A 14,652-nucleotide genomic window follows, 5' to 3' on the forward strand; every position below is an offset into this window, starting at 1 on the left:
TTTGGATGAACCAAATACATACATTTTGTGCAACTCAGGAGTCAGTGCACAAAAAGGCACAGAAACAGACTAGCAAGGGAGAACTAGGAGGAAGTGGTGTTCTTCTGGTGTTTGTCTAGTAAACCCATTTTTTTTTTTGGCATCAATGTTTTATCAGTTGAAATGTAAAATCGGGCACCATAACTACAGTGTAATTGTGAACTAAAATGCTAAACCAGACTGTTAAATGGGTGCTGTCAGCACATTATTTCCTGTAAAGATAGGGGGAGAGAAGTATAGAGGAAGAAAAAGGGGTCTGTAGGAAACATTCAGAATAGCAATAGGTGGAACGTCTGCTCCCCTTTTTAGCACAGTAAGATCGATCAGCTGTTTTACAACTATTGATACTTTTTTTCGGCAGGAAGTAAAAATAAATTTAGAAGCTTTTTTTTACTGTTTTCTCCAGAGTCTCAGGTGAAGGTTCAGTGAGTTTAAGCACACTGTGATGTCATCAGCCATTATTGAAGCTGCTGCCTCATTGGTTACTGCCTGATGATGGAGTCCTGCATGGGAAGGGTTTTAGGGCAGTCACATGATGCTGTCTGCAGTTTTCTTCAGTCATGTCCTAAAGTGTGGTCATTTTGCTATGGGGACCCCTTTCCCTGTGAAGGACCAGAAAAAAAATGGGTCCTCAGAATGCTGTGGAAGTCTCCATTTTTAAACAGTATTTTATGGGCTGGGGGTTACACTCATCCAATATATGGTATACAGGACCACTGCCAAAAGCTATGGTAGAATAAAATATATATTTTTCAAAACTGGAGACTTTCACAGGACTCCTTTATTTAGTAGGGAAAGGGACTTCTGTAGCTGCTTTAAGTTCTCTGTGCAGTTAATTTCATACAAGATTAGAGATTCTGTTGTAGGTGAAAAGTAAAACTATAAAAAAAAAAAAGTTTGTTCCTGAAAATGAATTAGAGGTTTTCAAATTGTTTACATACAAATAAAATCATTTGTTTGGCATGTTTCTGCTGGAGTGTCTGTCACCAGTAACTATTTATATGTTAGTTCTCTTTCTCTTGTTCTGCCTCCTTTGTACTCCGCTGAGGTAAGAACACATTAAGGAAGTTCAAGGCAATTATCAGGGTATTTGCATTAAACAAAAGTATTGCTATTAGAAAACAAAACAAATATGTACCATGATAAAAGAGCTTTAATTATTGGTTCTTGGAGAGCGCCCAGTAACATTTTTTTTTGAGGGTGGGGGCTGCCAGTTTTCCTTCTCATTTGAATTCCAGCGCGATTGAAACTGGCCTCTGTAGGCCTGTGGCATCTTGCGCCATCATTCGTAACTACCTGGGGTTTCTCCTTTTTATTTTTAACACTCCTCCTTACAGTACAGCCATAATAGTAAGAGTCCTTAGCCAAACGCCACAGACTGCAGTGCCTTCTGGAATCTGTACGTGTGAGCCTTGGATTTGGCCATTAGGTACTCTTAATAGGTATTACTGTCGTGCAATGGAAGACTCTTGAGGTTGGGGGGGTTGTAAATATGAATGTCTGCATGTACTCATAGCTTCTTTAATGCAGCATTTCAGTACAGCCAACCAAATGATCGTGTAGCCTGCCCTTCAGAGCACGTACACTGCAGTGTCAAATGCCTTCTGAATAGAAAGTAACTAAGAAAACATATATTGGTTCATACTCTGATGCCAAGTTGGGACCTATCAAGGGCCAGGACCTTTAATATGATGCAAGAGGGACTTAAGGTTCTAAGTGCTGAAGGATCTCTCTCATTTTGTCTCTTATGAAAAAGGGCTTAGTACATGAGGCCCTTAGACTGTGTTGGCACAGGTACAGATCTTGTTGCTTCACAAATTAAAGAAACAGTAGCTTTTATTCTGAGTTATTTATTGACTTCCTAGAAGTCTATGTAGGACTTTAAGTGGACGCATAGCTATGAAGGACCTTGTCATTACACACAAAACTCAATTTGTTTCCTATAGATATGTTCTTACACTAATGTAGAGGGATGTCTGTGCCAGGCTGAAGTTAATGCAATCTCTTCTTCAGGCTTAGCTTTAGACTGTAGTCTGCATGCAATCCTTTGGGTTAATACTTTTTCAGTATTCTGTTTATATCAGTTACACTAATAAAACCGACACATGTAAATAAGAATATCAAAATTGCCGTTACGTGTGGAGTGACCATTCCAGCCACACTATGAACTGAATTCCTGAAGATCAAAGTTTTAAACACAAAGCTTCAAAGTGATGGTAGCTCCTATATTTTGGAGAATATAAAGTGCACATATCTGGATAAACAAATATTAGCACTTGTTTATCTCCATCAAGAAAATCATAACTGCTCAAGAAGTGCTTTGGATTTGAATTAACCGGTTGCCAGGCCCAGCACTACTGGATTTACAAGCCATGCAATTGCACAGGGCAGCACACCCAGGGGAGCAGTGGTAGTGGAAGTGAGGAAGGAGCGCAGTAAAATTAGCAGAGAGGCCTGTGTGGCTGCCATTGGACCCCATCCCACCAGCAATGGAAGAAAGGAGCAGCCCACATGCTGCTCCTCGGCACAAGTACCATATGACCTGACCTGGGCGAAGAAGAGGAAGCCTGTTCTTTGGCTGTTCCTCATATGACAGCCCTGCAGGCTAGCACTTTCTCTATGCTCATCTCCTAATGCATGAGATGTTCATGAAGTAGGGACTAATCCCGTGAGTTTTGAATAACACGGGGCTGGCACACGAGGAGCCACAGGATGCTTCCTAAAGCTGTGGAACAACTTCTGCCATCCCCCCCCCCAACGAGCCTATATGAATAGTGTATGTGTGTGTGAATGGGAGCCTGCCTGGTGTGCACACGTGTGACCGGGAGCCAGCCTGCTGTGCGTGTGTGTGTGTGTGAATGGAGCCTGCCTGGTGTGTGTGTGTGTGTGTGTGTATGTATGTGAATGGGAGCCTGGTTGGTGTGTGCATGAGAATGGGAGCCTACCTGCTGTGTGTGTGCACGCACGTGTGAATGGGAGCCTGCCTCGTGCACGTGTGTGTGGGGAGCCTGCCTTATGTGTGTGTGTGTGAAAAAATGTTTGTACCACCCACATTAATCCACGACAAACTCAGGGTAACTGGAAATCAAAAGCTTTCATGTATGGAGAGTAGGGATTTTTCCTTTCTTATTAGTTTAAATAGTGGGTGTTAGAAATGTCTACTATTTTGAAATATGTTATTGCTGTTTGGAAAAAATTTTTTAATGTTTTGAGTTCTTTACTATTGTAGTTGTTCTATTCGCAAGCTCTTTGGCAATATTTTTTTATTAGTATGGTTTATTATGATTGACTTGTATTTCTTGATTTTATTGTTTGATGATTTATAAAGACTGGTGTGTTTGTTTTTTCCATTGCTGCATTGCATACAAAATCTGGTTTGTTACAGTTTTTCCAGTTCAGTTTCTATTTATACTTTATAGTCTTTTTATTCTCTATTTGGTGAAGGTCTGTCTATGTTCTGCATGTGTGACTGAGTGTGGGGTATTCTGTTAATGTCTAGTTTCTATGTAGGGATATATTGCAGTTTGTTTGGTTTGCTTTCCTAATAGGAGATGTTTTGAGACCTGGTATTATATTTGCAGTGTTGCCTTTTCGTAGCTAGTGTTGCTCCTATTTGAGTTCTGGCAGTTAGTACTGTTTTAGTATGACTAGTTTATCTTTGTCATTCAGTTTACTCAATGTTGTGCAAGGGCCAAACCCACGCCTAACATGTGATAAATAGACCTAATACCATATGAGTACCCAGTATCTTTTGAAGGGTTTTCGGGTGGCACCACAACAATGCATGTCTTTCTGTACAACAAATTGATTCCGGCTTCAGGGCCTAGCTGGTTCCATTTTTATGTCCCGGTAGGAGGGGCAGGAGCATCTGCACAGTTATGGTGTGTTGGAGCTGTGAATGGGGTAAAATAGGTTCAAGAAATGTATCAGTTTTGAAAGTTTGACTTGTCAGAGGGAGCAGGGCTTTTTTTAACAGGGAAAAGGGAGCCTGGGACAGAGTGTGAGACTGACAGTTTCTACTCTGTTGGTTATTGGGAAAACAACAAAAATTCTGTTAAAAAAATACAACTGAATTGGGGGAAGCAGTTAGCACAGTAATTATTCATACAAGGCAGCAAAGACATTAGCACCGGCCCTGCCAGTTGCTGTTAAATGTCCCCACCCTCTCATCCCATAAGTGTCACCATGTTTGGCACATAATAAGCAACTCTTGGAGGTGGACATAAAATTGGACTTTTTAGCGCCTTACCCAACCCAACCCAACCCTGGGATTCATCATTCTGCTATAATTAGAGCTAAAATTGTAGTGGAATGATGAGTCACGAAAAAAAAGGGGGCAGGGGGCGATAATGTGAAACTGGCTGCATCTCGGTGGTGCGTTTTAGCCCACTGCGATAGCGGCCACACCGCACACTAGGGATGTGAATCGTTTTTTGACAATTTAAAAAAAATTGTCAGATATTTTTTAAATCGTCAAAAATCGTTAGTCACGATACAATAGAAATTCCCCCGATTTATCGTGAAAAATCGTAAATCGGGGGAGGGGGGAGGGCGGGAAAACCAGCACACCAAAACAACCCTAAAACCCACCCTCCCGAACCCCCCCAAAATGTTTTAAATTACCTGGGGTCCAGTGGGGGGTCCCGGCGCGATCTCCCGCTCTCGGGCCACGGCTGCGTTAATAGAAATGGCGCCGGTGGCCCTTTGTCCTTACCATATGACAGGGCAAAGGTAGCGCCGGCGCCATTTTGGTTCCTCTCACCCGACGTCACGAGTGCAGGAGATCGCTCCCGGACCCCCAGGAACTTTTGGCCAGCTTGGGGGGGCCTCCTGACCCCCACAAGACTTGCCAAAAGTCCAGCGAGGGTCCGGGAGCGACCTCCTGCACTCCGGCCGTATTGCCAATATTCAAAATGGCGCCGGCGCTACCTTTGCCTTCACTATGTCATAGGGGCCGACGGTCAGTTTGTTCCCCCTTTTTCCTTTCCTTTCCTTTACTTTTTTCCTTTTCTTTTCTCCTTTTGTGAAATGTTTTTTCTTATTTAGATTTATTTTCGTTTTTGTTTTTTTTTGTCTCTTTGGTTAGTGATTTTTCTATTGTCGTGTGTGTGTGTGATTATGGGTCCTCAATGTGTTCCTGTTTTTTCTAATTTTTGATTAATTGTATTGTGTTTTAATGGCTAACAATGTGTGTTTCATTACTTTCAGATTTTGAATTATTTGATTTATTTTTGTATGTTGATTTAATAAAATAGTTCTTTTGTATTTGTGTAAAATTTAAATTGGTATTGCTTCATACTTTTTGGGTTTACTTGACATAATGTATGAATATTGTGTTTTCTGAAGGATTTACAGAATGCCTTTCTAAATGGATAGTTAATTACCAGAAACCCTGACTCATTTATTATCTTTTTCTCATTTATTATATGCCTTTCTCTTTCTTGCAGGTCTGCTACAGGATTTAGAGCATCCTTACAGCAAGTTTGAAAATGAATAAAAAAATTCCAGCGCTACTAAGCTTTTCTTGGGTGAAATCCAAGGGTCGTGGATAAAGCAACCTTTTTGTCCTCAGAGTACACTCTGCTTTGCAAATGGACAAACCTTGATAAATTATCGTGCAGCTCACCTGTCACTTGCTGCGCTCAAAATGCAGTCCTTTAAAAATGTTTTCAGGATATAAAACTGAAAAATTCAGAGTAGGAAATACTTGTGCATTTTTCTGACATTTTATTCTTGTTTTAAGAGGTTTTGGGGTTTGTTTTTTTTTACACTGTATGTATAAAATTGCAGCATTCTTAAACTTTGAAAATCCTTGGCACGTTTTCTGTAATTGAGAGATAATATTGGGATAGGAAATGTTTTTTGTTCTGTTCTCACGTAGGCTTCATTTTAAAGAGCAGTGAGGCTAGGGCTTAACTTGATTCACAGTCACGTACATTATTAGCGTAATAATCCCAGTACACCTTGGTACTTGTTATTGTTCATAGTTCTGTTGAGTAATGTGTTCTTCTGTTTTTCAATTCAATAACTATTTTCCATAGCAACATTAGGGAAGAAAAAAAGAATTGCTAAAAATGTCCATGATGCAAATGAAATTGATAGGTTTAATTCATATAAAGCAGTGGTTCACAACCCAGTCCTCGGGACATGTCCAGCCAGTTAGGTTTTCAGGATATCCACAACAAATATGCATGAGATTGATTTGCATGTACTGCCTCCATTGTATGCAATTCTGTCTTATACATGCTCATTGCGGATTTTCAGAATACCAGACTGTCCCGAGGACTGGGTTGAGAACTACTATATGCAGAATGCCAAACTTAATACTGAGGCACAGTTTTCTCTTACGTGAAGCCTTGCAGGAGAATTGCCATTCGGCTAATAAAAGGGCAGAAGCTCAAAGAGTACTTGTGCCTTAGCAAAGCTGGGAAACAGATGCCGATTCTGACCACAGCAGCAGAAACCACATGGAAGTTAAAATTTGTTAACTAAACTTGTATGAAGATCAGTCCTGTATTGGTTCATTTTCTAATTTTATTTGAACTACTTACCCTAAACTGAGCACAGCTATAAGATTCTCTTTTTAAAATAGTAAAACTGTATCAGTCTGCCTAAGAAAAAGTGTAATAATCTGATGACATCATTGTGGAAAAGCATAAAAACAAACTGAGGTCATCAGTAAGCAACGAGTTGTTCTGACTTGACATAACTTGATTTTTATTTTTTTTATGTTTTAGCTGAATTCGGTCGGTTGACATGGCTACATATTTCCTTTGGTTACTCCAGGCAGTTACTTGTTGATTATTGATCTGTATTTGTGTTTTAAGTTAGACATATTTCTCTCCTTGGGTGGGGGAATAGCCCAGAAAGTGATGCCACGGGGAACGTAGCAAGAGTCGGGCAGCCCTTTCCATTCCTGGAATGATTTACCACAGGAGCCCCATGCAAAACCACCTTGTCAGCTCAGATTTCTGTTGATTGCAGAATGTTAAAGGGGAGTTAACAAAAAGGATTTATGTTCAAGATTGGAGTTCCTTGTAGATTTGCCTAGATTCTGCCTTTTTTTTTTTTTTTTTAATTTGTTTTGCTGTTTATATTTTGGAATTGCTGGCGTCTGGCCTGCAGCACCACTGTGGGAGTCCTATACTTGTGAATTGTCATCTTAGTTTCTTTCTGTTTTCTTTGGAAAGGGTTGTAGAGTAAAAGTGATGTCCTAGAGCTGTGAGTGGGGGGGAGCTTATGCACGTACGTGTTTATTCCATCCTGGAAACCACTTGCAGGAAAATGGGCCCAGACTTCTTGTGCAGCGGGCAGCAGGGGTGAAATTGAAGGGACCCAGGAGAGAGGCGCTCCAGCTAAAAACTCCTGCTACAAAGTTTACGGCACCTCTCTTGCCTGCTGTGACTTTTCCAGACCTGGGGGCCAATGTAATAAAGTGTGCCCAGCCTAGCGCAGGGCTTAACAAGCGGTTGGATGCGCGTTTTGGACGTGCGACCATAACATCGATGCAATAAAGGGGATCAGCGCATCCAAACAAAGGTGTAGCTAATAGCGCTCGTCACCTGTAAGTGCTAGGAGGCTATTAGCTATGGTCCTGCGCCCAAGGGGCACTTTTTAACCCGTCAAATTTTATGCCGGCCCTGGAGCAGGTGTAAAGTCTTGCCACGCTTCAAGGGGTCTACTTAAAAAAAAAATACTGCTTTTCTATGGTTTCTCCTACCTAGTATCATCGCGATGCAAGTAGGAGGCACCACAGAAAGCAGGATCCTGAAAAAATAAAAAGGCTTGACGGGGGGGGGAAAAAAAATTCCAGGCATTTAATTAAATACGCACAATATTCACACCCCAGGCTGTGTATATTGTGCCGGTAAATTTGCTGCCACGGGATAAAACGGATGCTTGTAAATTGAGCCTCTGATTTAGGAACCCGCACACAGCCACGTTTCCTGGGCACCTGTTGCCAAGGATGCAGAAGGGACACCCAGTTTATCCCTAGGGCATCCGTTTTAGCGCCCAAGAGAGGTGAATGTACGCGCGTTAAACGGGCGCCCAGTTTGGACGCACATTTTTTTACGTGCGCGTTATTGCATGAGCCTACTGGGAATATGGGAAGGGCCTTCCCCCTTCTCTTACTTGTTCCAAAGTGACACCTGCTCCAGATCATCTGTAACCAACTGATGGTTTTTAAATGCACAAATCATGGATTATGTTGCTGAGGGAGTCAAATCTGAGGAAGCCTGAGTGGTAGGACCAAACTGATTTTTCTTTAAAAATCCTAATATATCTTAGACTTTTTTGAAGGGGTATAATCCTAATTTTGAAGTTCTCTCTTAGGGGAATGTGGGGGGAATGAATGTTTTGTTGATTTAAACCTAAAATTTAATGGCATACTTATAATAAAAAAGAAAAGTGAGAAAATGAGATTACAAGATTACAAAAACGCACCTTCAGATCCCTCCAAAAATGTACTGGACCAGGTGAATTTTGGAGAAGTGTTCTCAGCAGGCAGCAGTTGTTCCCATTCGGGGGGTATGTACTTTGGTTTTGAAAGCGGAAAGAGTAGTACATTTACTTCAGACTTCATTTTTTAGGGTTCTGGTAGTGTAAAAAAACAAAAATATCCAAAATGAAGTCAACGCCAATTAACTCACGAGATCGGAGGGTTCCACACCACCCCCTGCGCCTGACAGTAAGCAGTCGTGTGGTGGAGGAGGCAGCCAGAGCTCTGGAGTAGTGGTGGCAAATGCCCCAAGTGCCAACAGATGAATCCGGCAGCCAAGGCAAGGAGAGAGAGAGATGAAGGTCCAACCCGTGGCCGAAGGGGGTGGGGGAAGAAGGAAGAAGAGGATGATGAGGACTGTCTGAGGCTCGGGCTGGAAGAAAGGAGGCTAAGGGCTGTTGAGATGGGAGAAAGAGGATAAGAGGCCAATGACTGTCTGACGGGAGAGAACAAGTTGGGATTGGCTGGAAGGGAAAGAGATGAGGAATCGCGAGCTTGTGCCTGGATGGAGAAGGGTGAAAGGGGGAGAGGCTGCAGCAGCTTACGCCATTGAGGATTACAAGAAATGGGAGAGATGAGTGACTGGGGAAGGAAGAGGGGCTGAAAGAATGGCAGGGCAATAGAGGAGGTTAGAAGGGTAGGGGAAGCTGGAGGAGGAGAAAAAGGGAGACATTGGGGTGTGAAGACAAAATGAGGAACCTTTTGGAAGGGAGAAGGAGGGGCTGTGATGAGGGAGAGTGGGGGGAGAAGAAATGAAGCGGAGGAAAGAAAATGGAATGACAAAGAAATTGAGGGAAAACTAAAATAGAGAGAGGAGGAAAAATGAGTAACAGTACTGACTCATGCAGCATAGGTTAGAAAACTAATTTGATTTACTGAAATATTTAAAGCTAGAATTGTCAGTAAATTGACTCTTTTTGTTCATTATGGGTAAATTTTCAGATAGCCCAACTAGCTACAGAGTACATGCAGCAGCTTGGCAATTACCCAGTGTGAAGCAGGGACTCTAAAAGCTCCTGTGAGCTTTGCACTGCTATTTGCGGGAGGAGGGAGTGCACTTACAAAAATCCCATGCCTAGACATGTTGTGGAAGCCCTTGCATGCTGAGTAAGGGCAATTTTCAGGCAGGCCAGTTTACCCAGGTAAATCGGTTTGAAAATTGCCTTACACCTAATCTGTAGGCAAATGTGCCAGAAAGGTTTCTAATCCTTCATGCAGGACGCACCTTGGAGCTGCTACAGGAAAACAGGGGCTTTGACCAGTGCTGGATGTCGGCTTTTTTGCAGTGTTGCACCATAATAGACCTCAGATTCCCGTCGCCTCCCCACTTTCCCTGGCAGACTTCTGATTTCATTCCTACCCCCCACTTCACCCCAAGCCTCTAATCCTTCGCTTTTATCCCCTGCAGACCTCAGGGCTCAAGCTGTGCTGGCATGCGGGAAAGGAGTCAGCTCCCGGCCCCACGCTGCCAGGTTTTGTAGCCTGTGAACACAGGGCCACGTGCTGACATAATCCCTTGTGGTCGACACCATGTGGCCACGCTGCAGGCTTGAGGGGAGCAGATATCCTGGTGAGAGGGAGAAGGGTAGGAAGCAAATGGACTCTGAGGTCCAGGGAGGAAAGTGAGGCAAGTTTTGGAGGTCAGGGGAGGACTGGAATTTCATGCGAGGCAGCGATTTTGTGCCCCCCCCCCCCCCCCCCCCCCCAGAATTTTGCTGTCCTAGTCACAAGCTTAGAGAGGGGTCTGTGTGTAAATCCAGGCTTGGCCTTGACTATAACAGCAAAATGACTGACATACTCTCCAAGGCCCTTTAAAAAAAATGTGTAATGCCTCCCAAAAAGCACTTGAAGCATTTTAAATATTAAATTTAGGCAATAGACCTGATTAGACTAGAACAGTGCCGCTTGTCAAATATTAAGACACAATTAAAAATGTAATTGTTTGTATATACAATATGTAATTAAGTTGCATTCTGAAATCTAAATGGAAAATAAAAGATTTTTTTCTACTTTGTCTGTTTTTTTTCCCTTCTCCATACTGCTTTCATCTTACTAAATGTTTGGCTTTAGCTCACAGCTTTTCATTGGTAGCTCAAGACAAGCTAGATTTGGGTACAGTAGGTATTTCCCAGACTGTCTTCGCACTCCTTTTCCTGGGTCCTCTTTCTATTTTGCCTTTGTTCGCTCTCTCTCTCTCCCTCTCCTGTCATTTCACTAGCCTCTGTTTTTATTTCAGCTCATTTCTTTGCCTAATATTTCCACCTGGTCATTAGTTTCCCTTTCCTCCTGATGATTTCATTATCCTTCAACATCACCTCTGCCTTCTCTGTAACCCATTCATACATCTTTTATCTCCCTCCATCCCTCCTTTTTCTACCTCTGCCACCCTTCTCTCTTTCTCTCTCTTGCTTTTCCATGTACCATTTCCCACCTTGAAAGCTGGCCCATTTTCCCCTCTCCCCCATTCACCCGAGTACATTGCAGCATGCAGTTCAGATGTAACTTTTATTCGCGGGCCTATAAGACGAAGCTTGGAGTCCCACAGATCCCGCGTCACTGTTGCACGACAGCCCTTCCTCTTCCATGGACGCGTCCTTTCTCCTACTGAAACAGAAAATGCCTATAAGCAGAGGACGAGCAGCTGCAAGAACAGCGAAGTTGCTGCCAGTGCTGCTCTTCTCTTCCGACCAGTTGTCTTTTCATTATCTCTGTTTGGAGACCTTTTTTTTTCTCTCTCAGAAATCGGGGAAGATGAATGGAGATCCTGCAAGAATTCTGGAGCAACCAGGAGACCGGGGATGCCTGCTTGACTTTTAGGGATCTTTGTGCTAATCATTTTCCCATAGACACAAAATGGCAGAAAATGTTTAGTATATAAGCCTCTTGATGTCTTTTTCTGAGTTTAAGATGAAAAATCCTAAAGTGTGTTTCAAAGTGGAGCTTGCCAGTGGCACCGAATCTGTCTTCCTTTTTAAATGCTAACGCCTGGATCCAGTTGTGGAAGTGGAACATTAATCCTCTCTTCTTTACATGGTTCTCTGCTACTAGTAGCCCCTGCCTGTTTGTCACTTCCAAGTTAAATATTCTATCCATTTTGAATTTTTCCTCTTGAGTCACGCATTTGCTGATTACATTGATAATCTAGCCCTTGCTGTTGTCAGCTTCCCCTTTCTTTCATTATAATGTGAATTTCAGATAAGTCTGTTACAGTGCATTGTACCATGCAGTTCAATTTACTGCACACCAAAATTTCACAAGTGGTTTTTCTCCATCCCTAACCCCCTACATCACTAGATAAGAAATCCTTCCTTAATGAATTGTGAATTTGGTTCTTAATAGCTTTTCTGTTTAGAACCAAATAAAAAAAAAAAAAAAAGTAGCAAGGCAGAAATGAATAGTGAGGAAATGATGGATACCCTGGAAGAATGTGCGAAAAGATGTCTTCAGATAGGTGAGGGTTCTGTGTGTTTCTGTTTTTCTTCATATGTACTTGTAAGTCATATTTGCATGATGACTTTTGTTATCCAGAAATCATTATTTTTCTATTCCCCTTTCATCTTGGTTATACGCCATGGCATTGTATGATCTTATATCATATGCAAGGGATTGTAAATTCCAATAAGCAGAAGGACCTGTTATTCTTTATGAAATAAGGAGAAAGATTCGGTGCATATGAAAAGTAAGCTGAATTTTGTACAAATGATGGTTTTCCTAGAATGGAAAATCCTGTGAGAAATAAACTGGGCTGTAAAATGTATGATGCAGAAAATACATTTTTTATGTTGATTATTTTTCCACTTAAACTTTTCTGCACTAATCTTTTTCTGGTAGCTTTATTGTACCTGCTCTAGGCCTCCTGGCCCTCTTGAGTCAGAGTAGTGTTGAACTAAACATTTATTATAGCTGTAAAGATGCAAAGTGGAGTTAATTGAGCCATGAAACAAAGCACAGAGAAATTCTTTAACCAATGAATCTGAATCAATATGAAGACAATGTACTAACCCATGGTATTTACTGGGGGCAAGAGGCTTATTAGCACACAATTTTGTTATAGATAATGAGCTCAGAGCTCATTAGCATCTGTAGCAAAATTACATGACATTTTTATATACATTGCCACAGCCAGGAATGTCACACGCTCCTGGCTACAGATAAAATGGGAACTTGGCCTGGGCTCTGAAAACCAGTGCAAACTTAAAGGAGCCGTGCAATATGTGTGAGCCCCCACCCTTTAATGTCACCAAAATGGCCTGGTGCTCCAGTGGGCCATTCCCAGTCCCTTATGGGGCCTAACTGTAGCAGAGTCAAGGAGACTAAGCCCCAACTATCCAAGCGCTCCTGTTTGTCCTTAAAGTTTCCCCAAAGGCCTCCTGGCTCACCCTTAAAACTTCTTCTGGGGCAAGGGGCAATTCATAACATTTTCCAAAATGGCAATGGCTGATCCCCCCCCTGTACTCCTTTACCATGTTCTGGGGGCAAAAGAGTACTAGGAGTCAGCTGGCACTAGTGTGGGAAATGGTACCAGCACGGCAGGATCAAGAAGGAATCGCTACTACCCCCAGAAGTCATGCACCTAAGAAACAAAAGGGTAGGTGATCTAAAAACCAAAAACCGTTAGGAAAACACACAGAATAGATGCCTGTGTCTTTTTCTGAATCTTTATTGGAGTAGAGACGTATTAAAATGTACTGCCCGACTCAGGCCGAGTTTCGCAGCCTTCACAGCTGCTGCCTCAGGGGCTGGAACACTTTTGGACTCAAATTCGTTGAGGTGGATTGACCTCATAGAACCATTGTTTGTAGGTAATCTGCAACAGTAATGAATCTTATGCGGTACTCTCAGGCATCTATTCTTTGTGTTTTCCCAGAAGTCATGCTACATATGAGGTAATTGGGGGGGGAGGGGTGCTCTTTGGGCAAATTTTAAGACCGGGTGGGGGTTTAGCCCCCTTGATTGTACTACACCTAGGCCCTGTAAGGGACTGGGGGGTTCAGGGTTGGGGTGCCTGCTGGACCACCAGGCCGGCATTGTTACAACCCCTGGGCCCCACTAGATCATCGGGCCATTTTGATGATATTTGGGAGCAGGGCAGCTCCCACTCACTGTGCCACTTTGTGCAAATCCTTGCTGCCCTGGGGCTGGCAAGAAAAGATACATTTTCTGAGGTGTAGTTAATTTTTATGTGAAAAAGGGACTGCAAAGCCTTTATTGAAGTCCCATTTTCATATATTTCTGTAGTATTGAACTACTTTGCATGTTTTTCATTACAGCAGTTTTTTTTACTGGGGAATTTAAATAAATTTCGTGTGTAGGGGACTTCAAAGGAAAGTTTACTATTGTGAAACCCACCTTTGTGAAGTTTTTTAATGCCAAACATTTGTGCACAATGCCTACATTTTAGCATTTTTGCATGTTTCCAGGCACTGTGCACAATGTTTTGTGTGAAACCCATTTTGTGAAAACGTTTTTTCCTTTTCTCTGCCTCTTTTTATGGCTCTAGTATCCATTTTGATCCTGGGAAAAACTAGACTGCAGGTTGCAAATACCTATTATTTGACAAACGGAAGAATTATCTAAAGATGATCTATGCAAGCATTCAAGAGCATACAGGTTTCCTTCTTCAGGTGCCAGGAATATATGGCCCTTGAAAGATCATGTGGCACATCTTTGCATAAATTATATTATACCTGTTTGGAATCTCTAGTTTTCTTTTTTTTTTACTTTTTCCTTGTTTTTCTTATTTTGGGATGGGGAGAGTTTGCTAGTTTTTTTTTGTGGCCCTTGTCATGATACTTCTATACAACTACTTTATAGCATTACTAGATCTATTACCTCATGAAAGTTCAGCAAGTCTGCACTACAGAATAGATCATTTTCAATTAATATTGAAAAAAAGCATTGCTACATTCCTGGTTTTAGAGACTGGTATTGACGGTGCATTATCAAAATCGTTTCACAGGGGCTGCAAACAGCAAGTTGTGGCAATTTTGCAATTTCTTAACAAATCTTTTTATTGCAGCATTGTGGCTGCCACCGACAGACCCTGTTAATTTTGGCTTTATATGAATGCTTATGTAATATCTGAGGATCATATCAAAATTGCAGACACTGCA

General features: G+C 42.1%; 1 protein-coding gene across 1 annotated transcript in view; it reads left to right on the top strand.

Annotated features, from left to right (window-relative positions):
* The window catches only part of LOC115084238 (pituitary tumor-transforming gene 1 protein-interacting protein-like), a 175,692-nt gene extending 165,144 nt beyond the window's left edge, over positions 1–10,548 (top strand). The window contains exon 7 of the mRNA XM_029588835.1: positions 5,487–10,548. Coding sequence (XP_029444695.1) covers positions 5,487–5,536 — 50 coding nt within the window. The 3' untranslated portion in view covers positions 5,537–10,548. The remainder of the gene's footprint in view (positions 1–5,486) is intronic.
* The last annotated feature ends 4,104 nt before the right edge of the window (positions 10,549–14,652 follow it).

The sequence above is a fragment of the Rhinatrema bivittatum genome, chromosome 2 (genome assembly GCF_901001135.1).
Source record: "Rhinatrema bivittatum chromosome 2, aRhiBiv1.1, whole genome shotgun sequence".
Lineage (NCBI taxonomy): Eukaryota > Metazoa > Chordata > Amphibia > Gymnophiona > Rhinatrematidae > Rhinatrema > Rhinatrema bivittatum.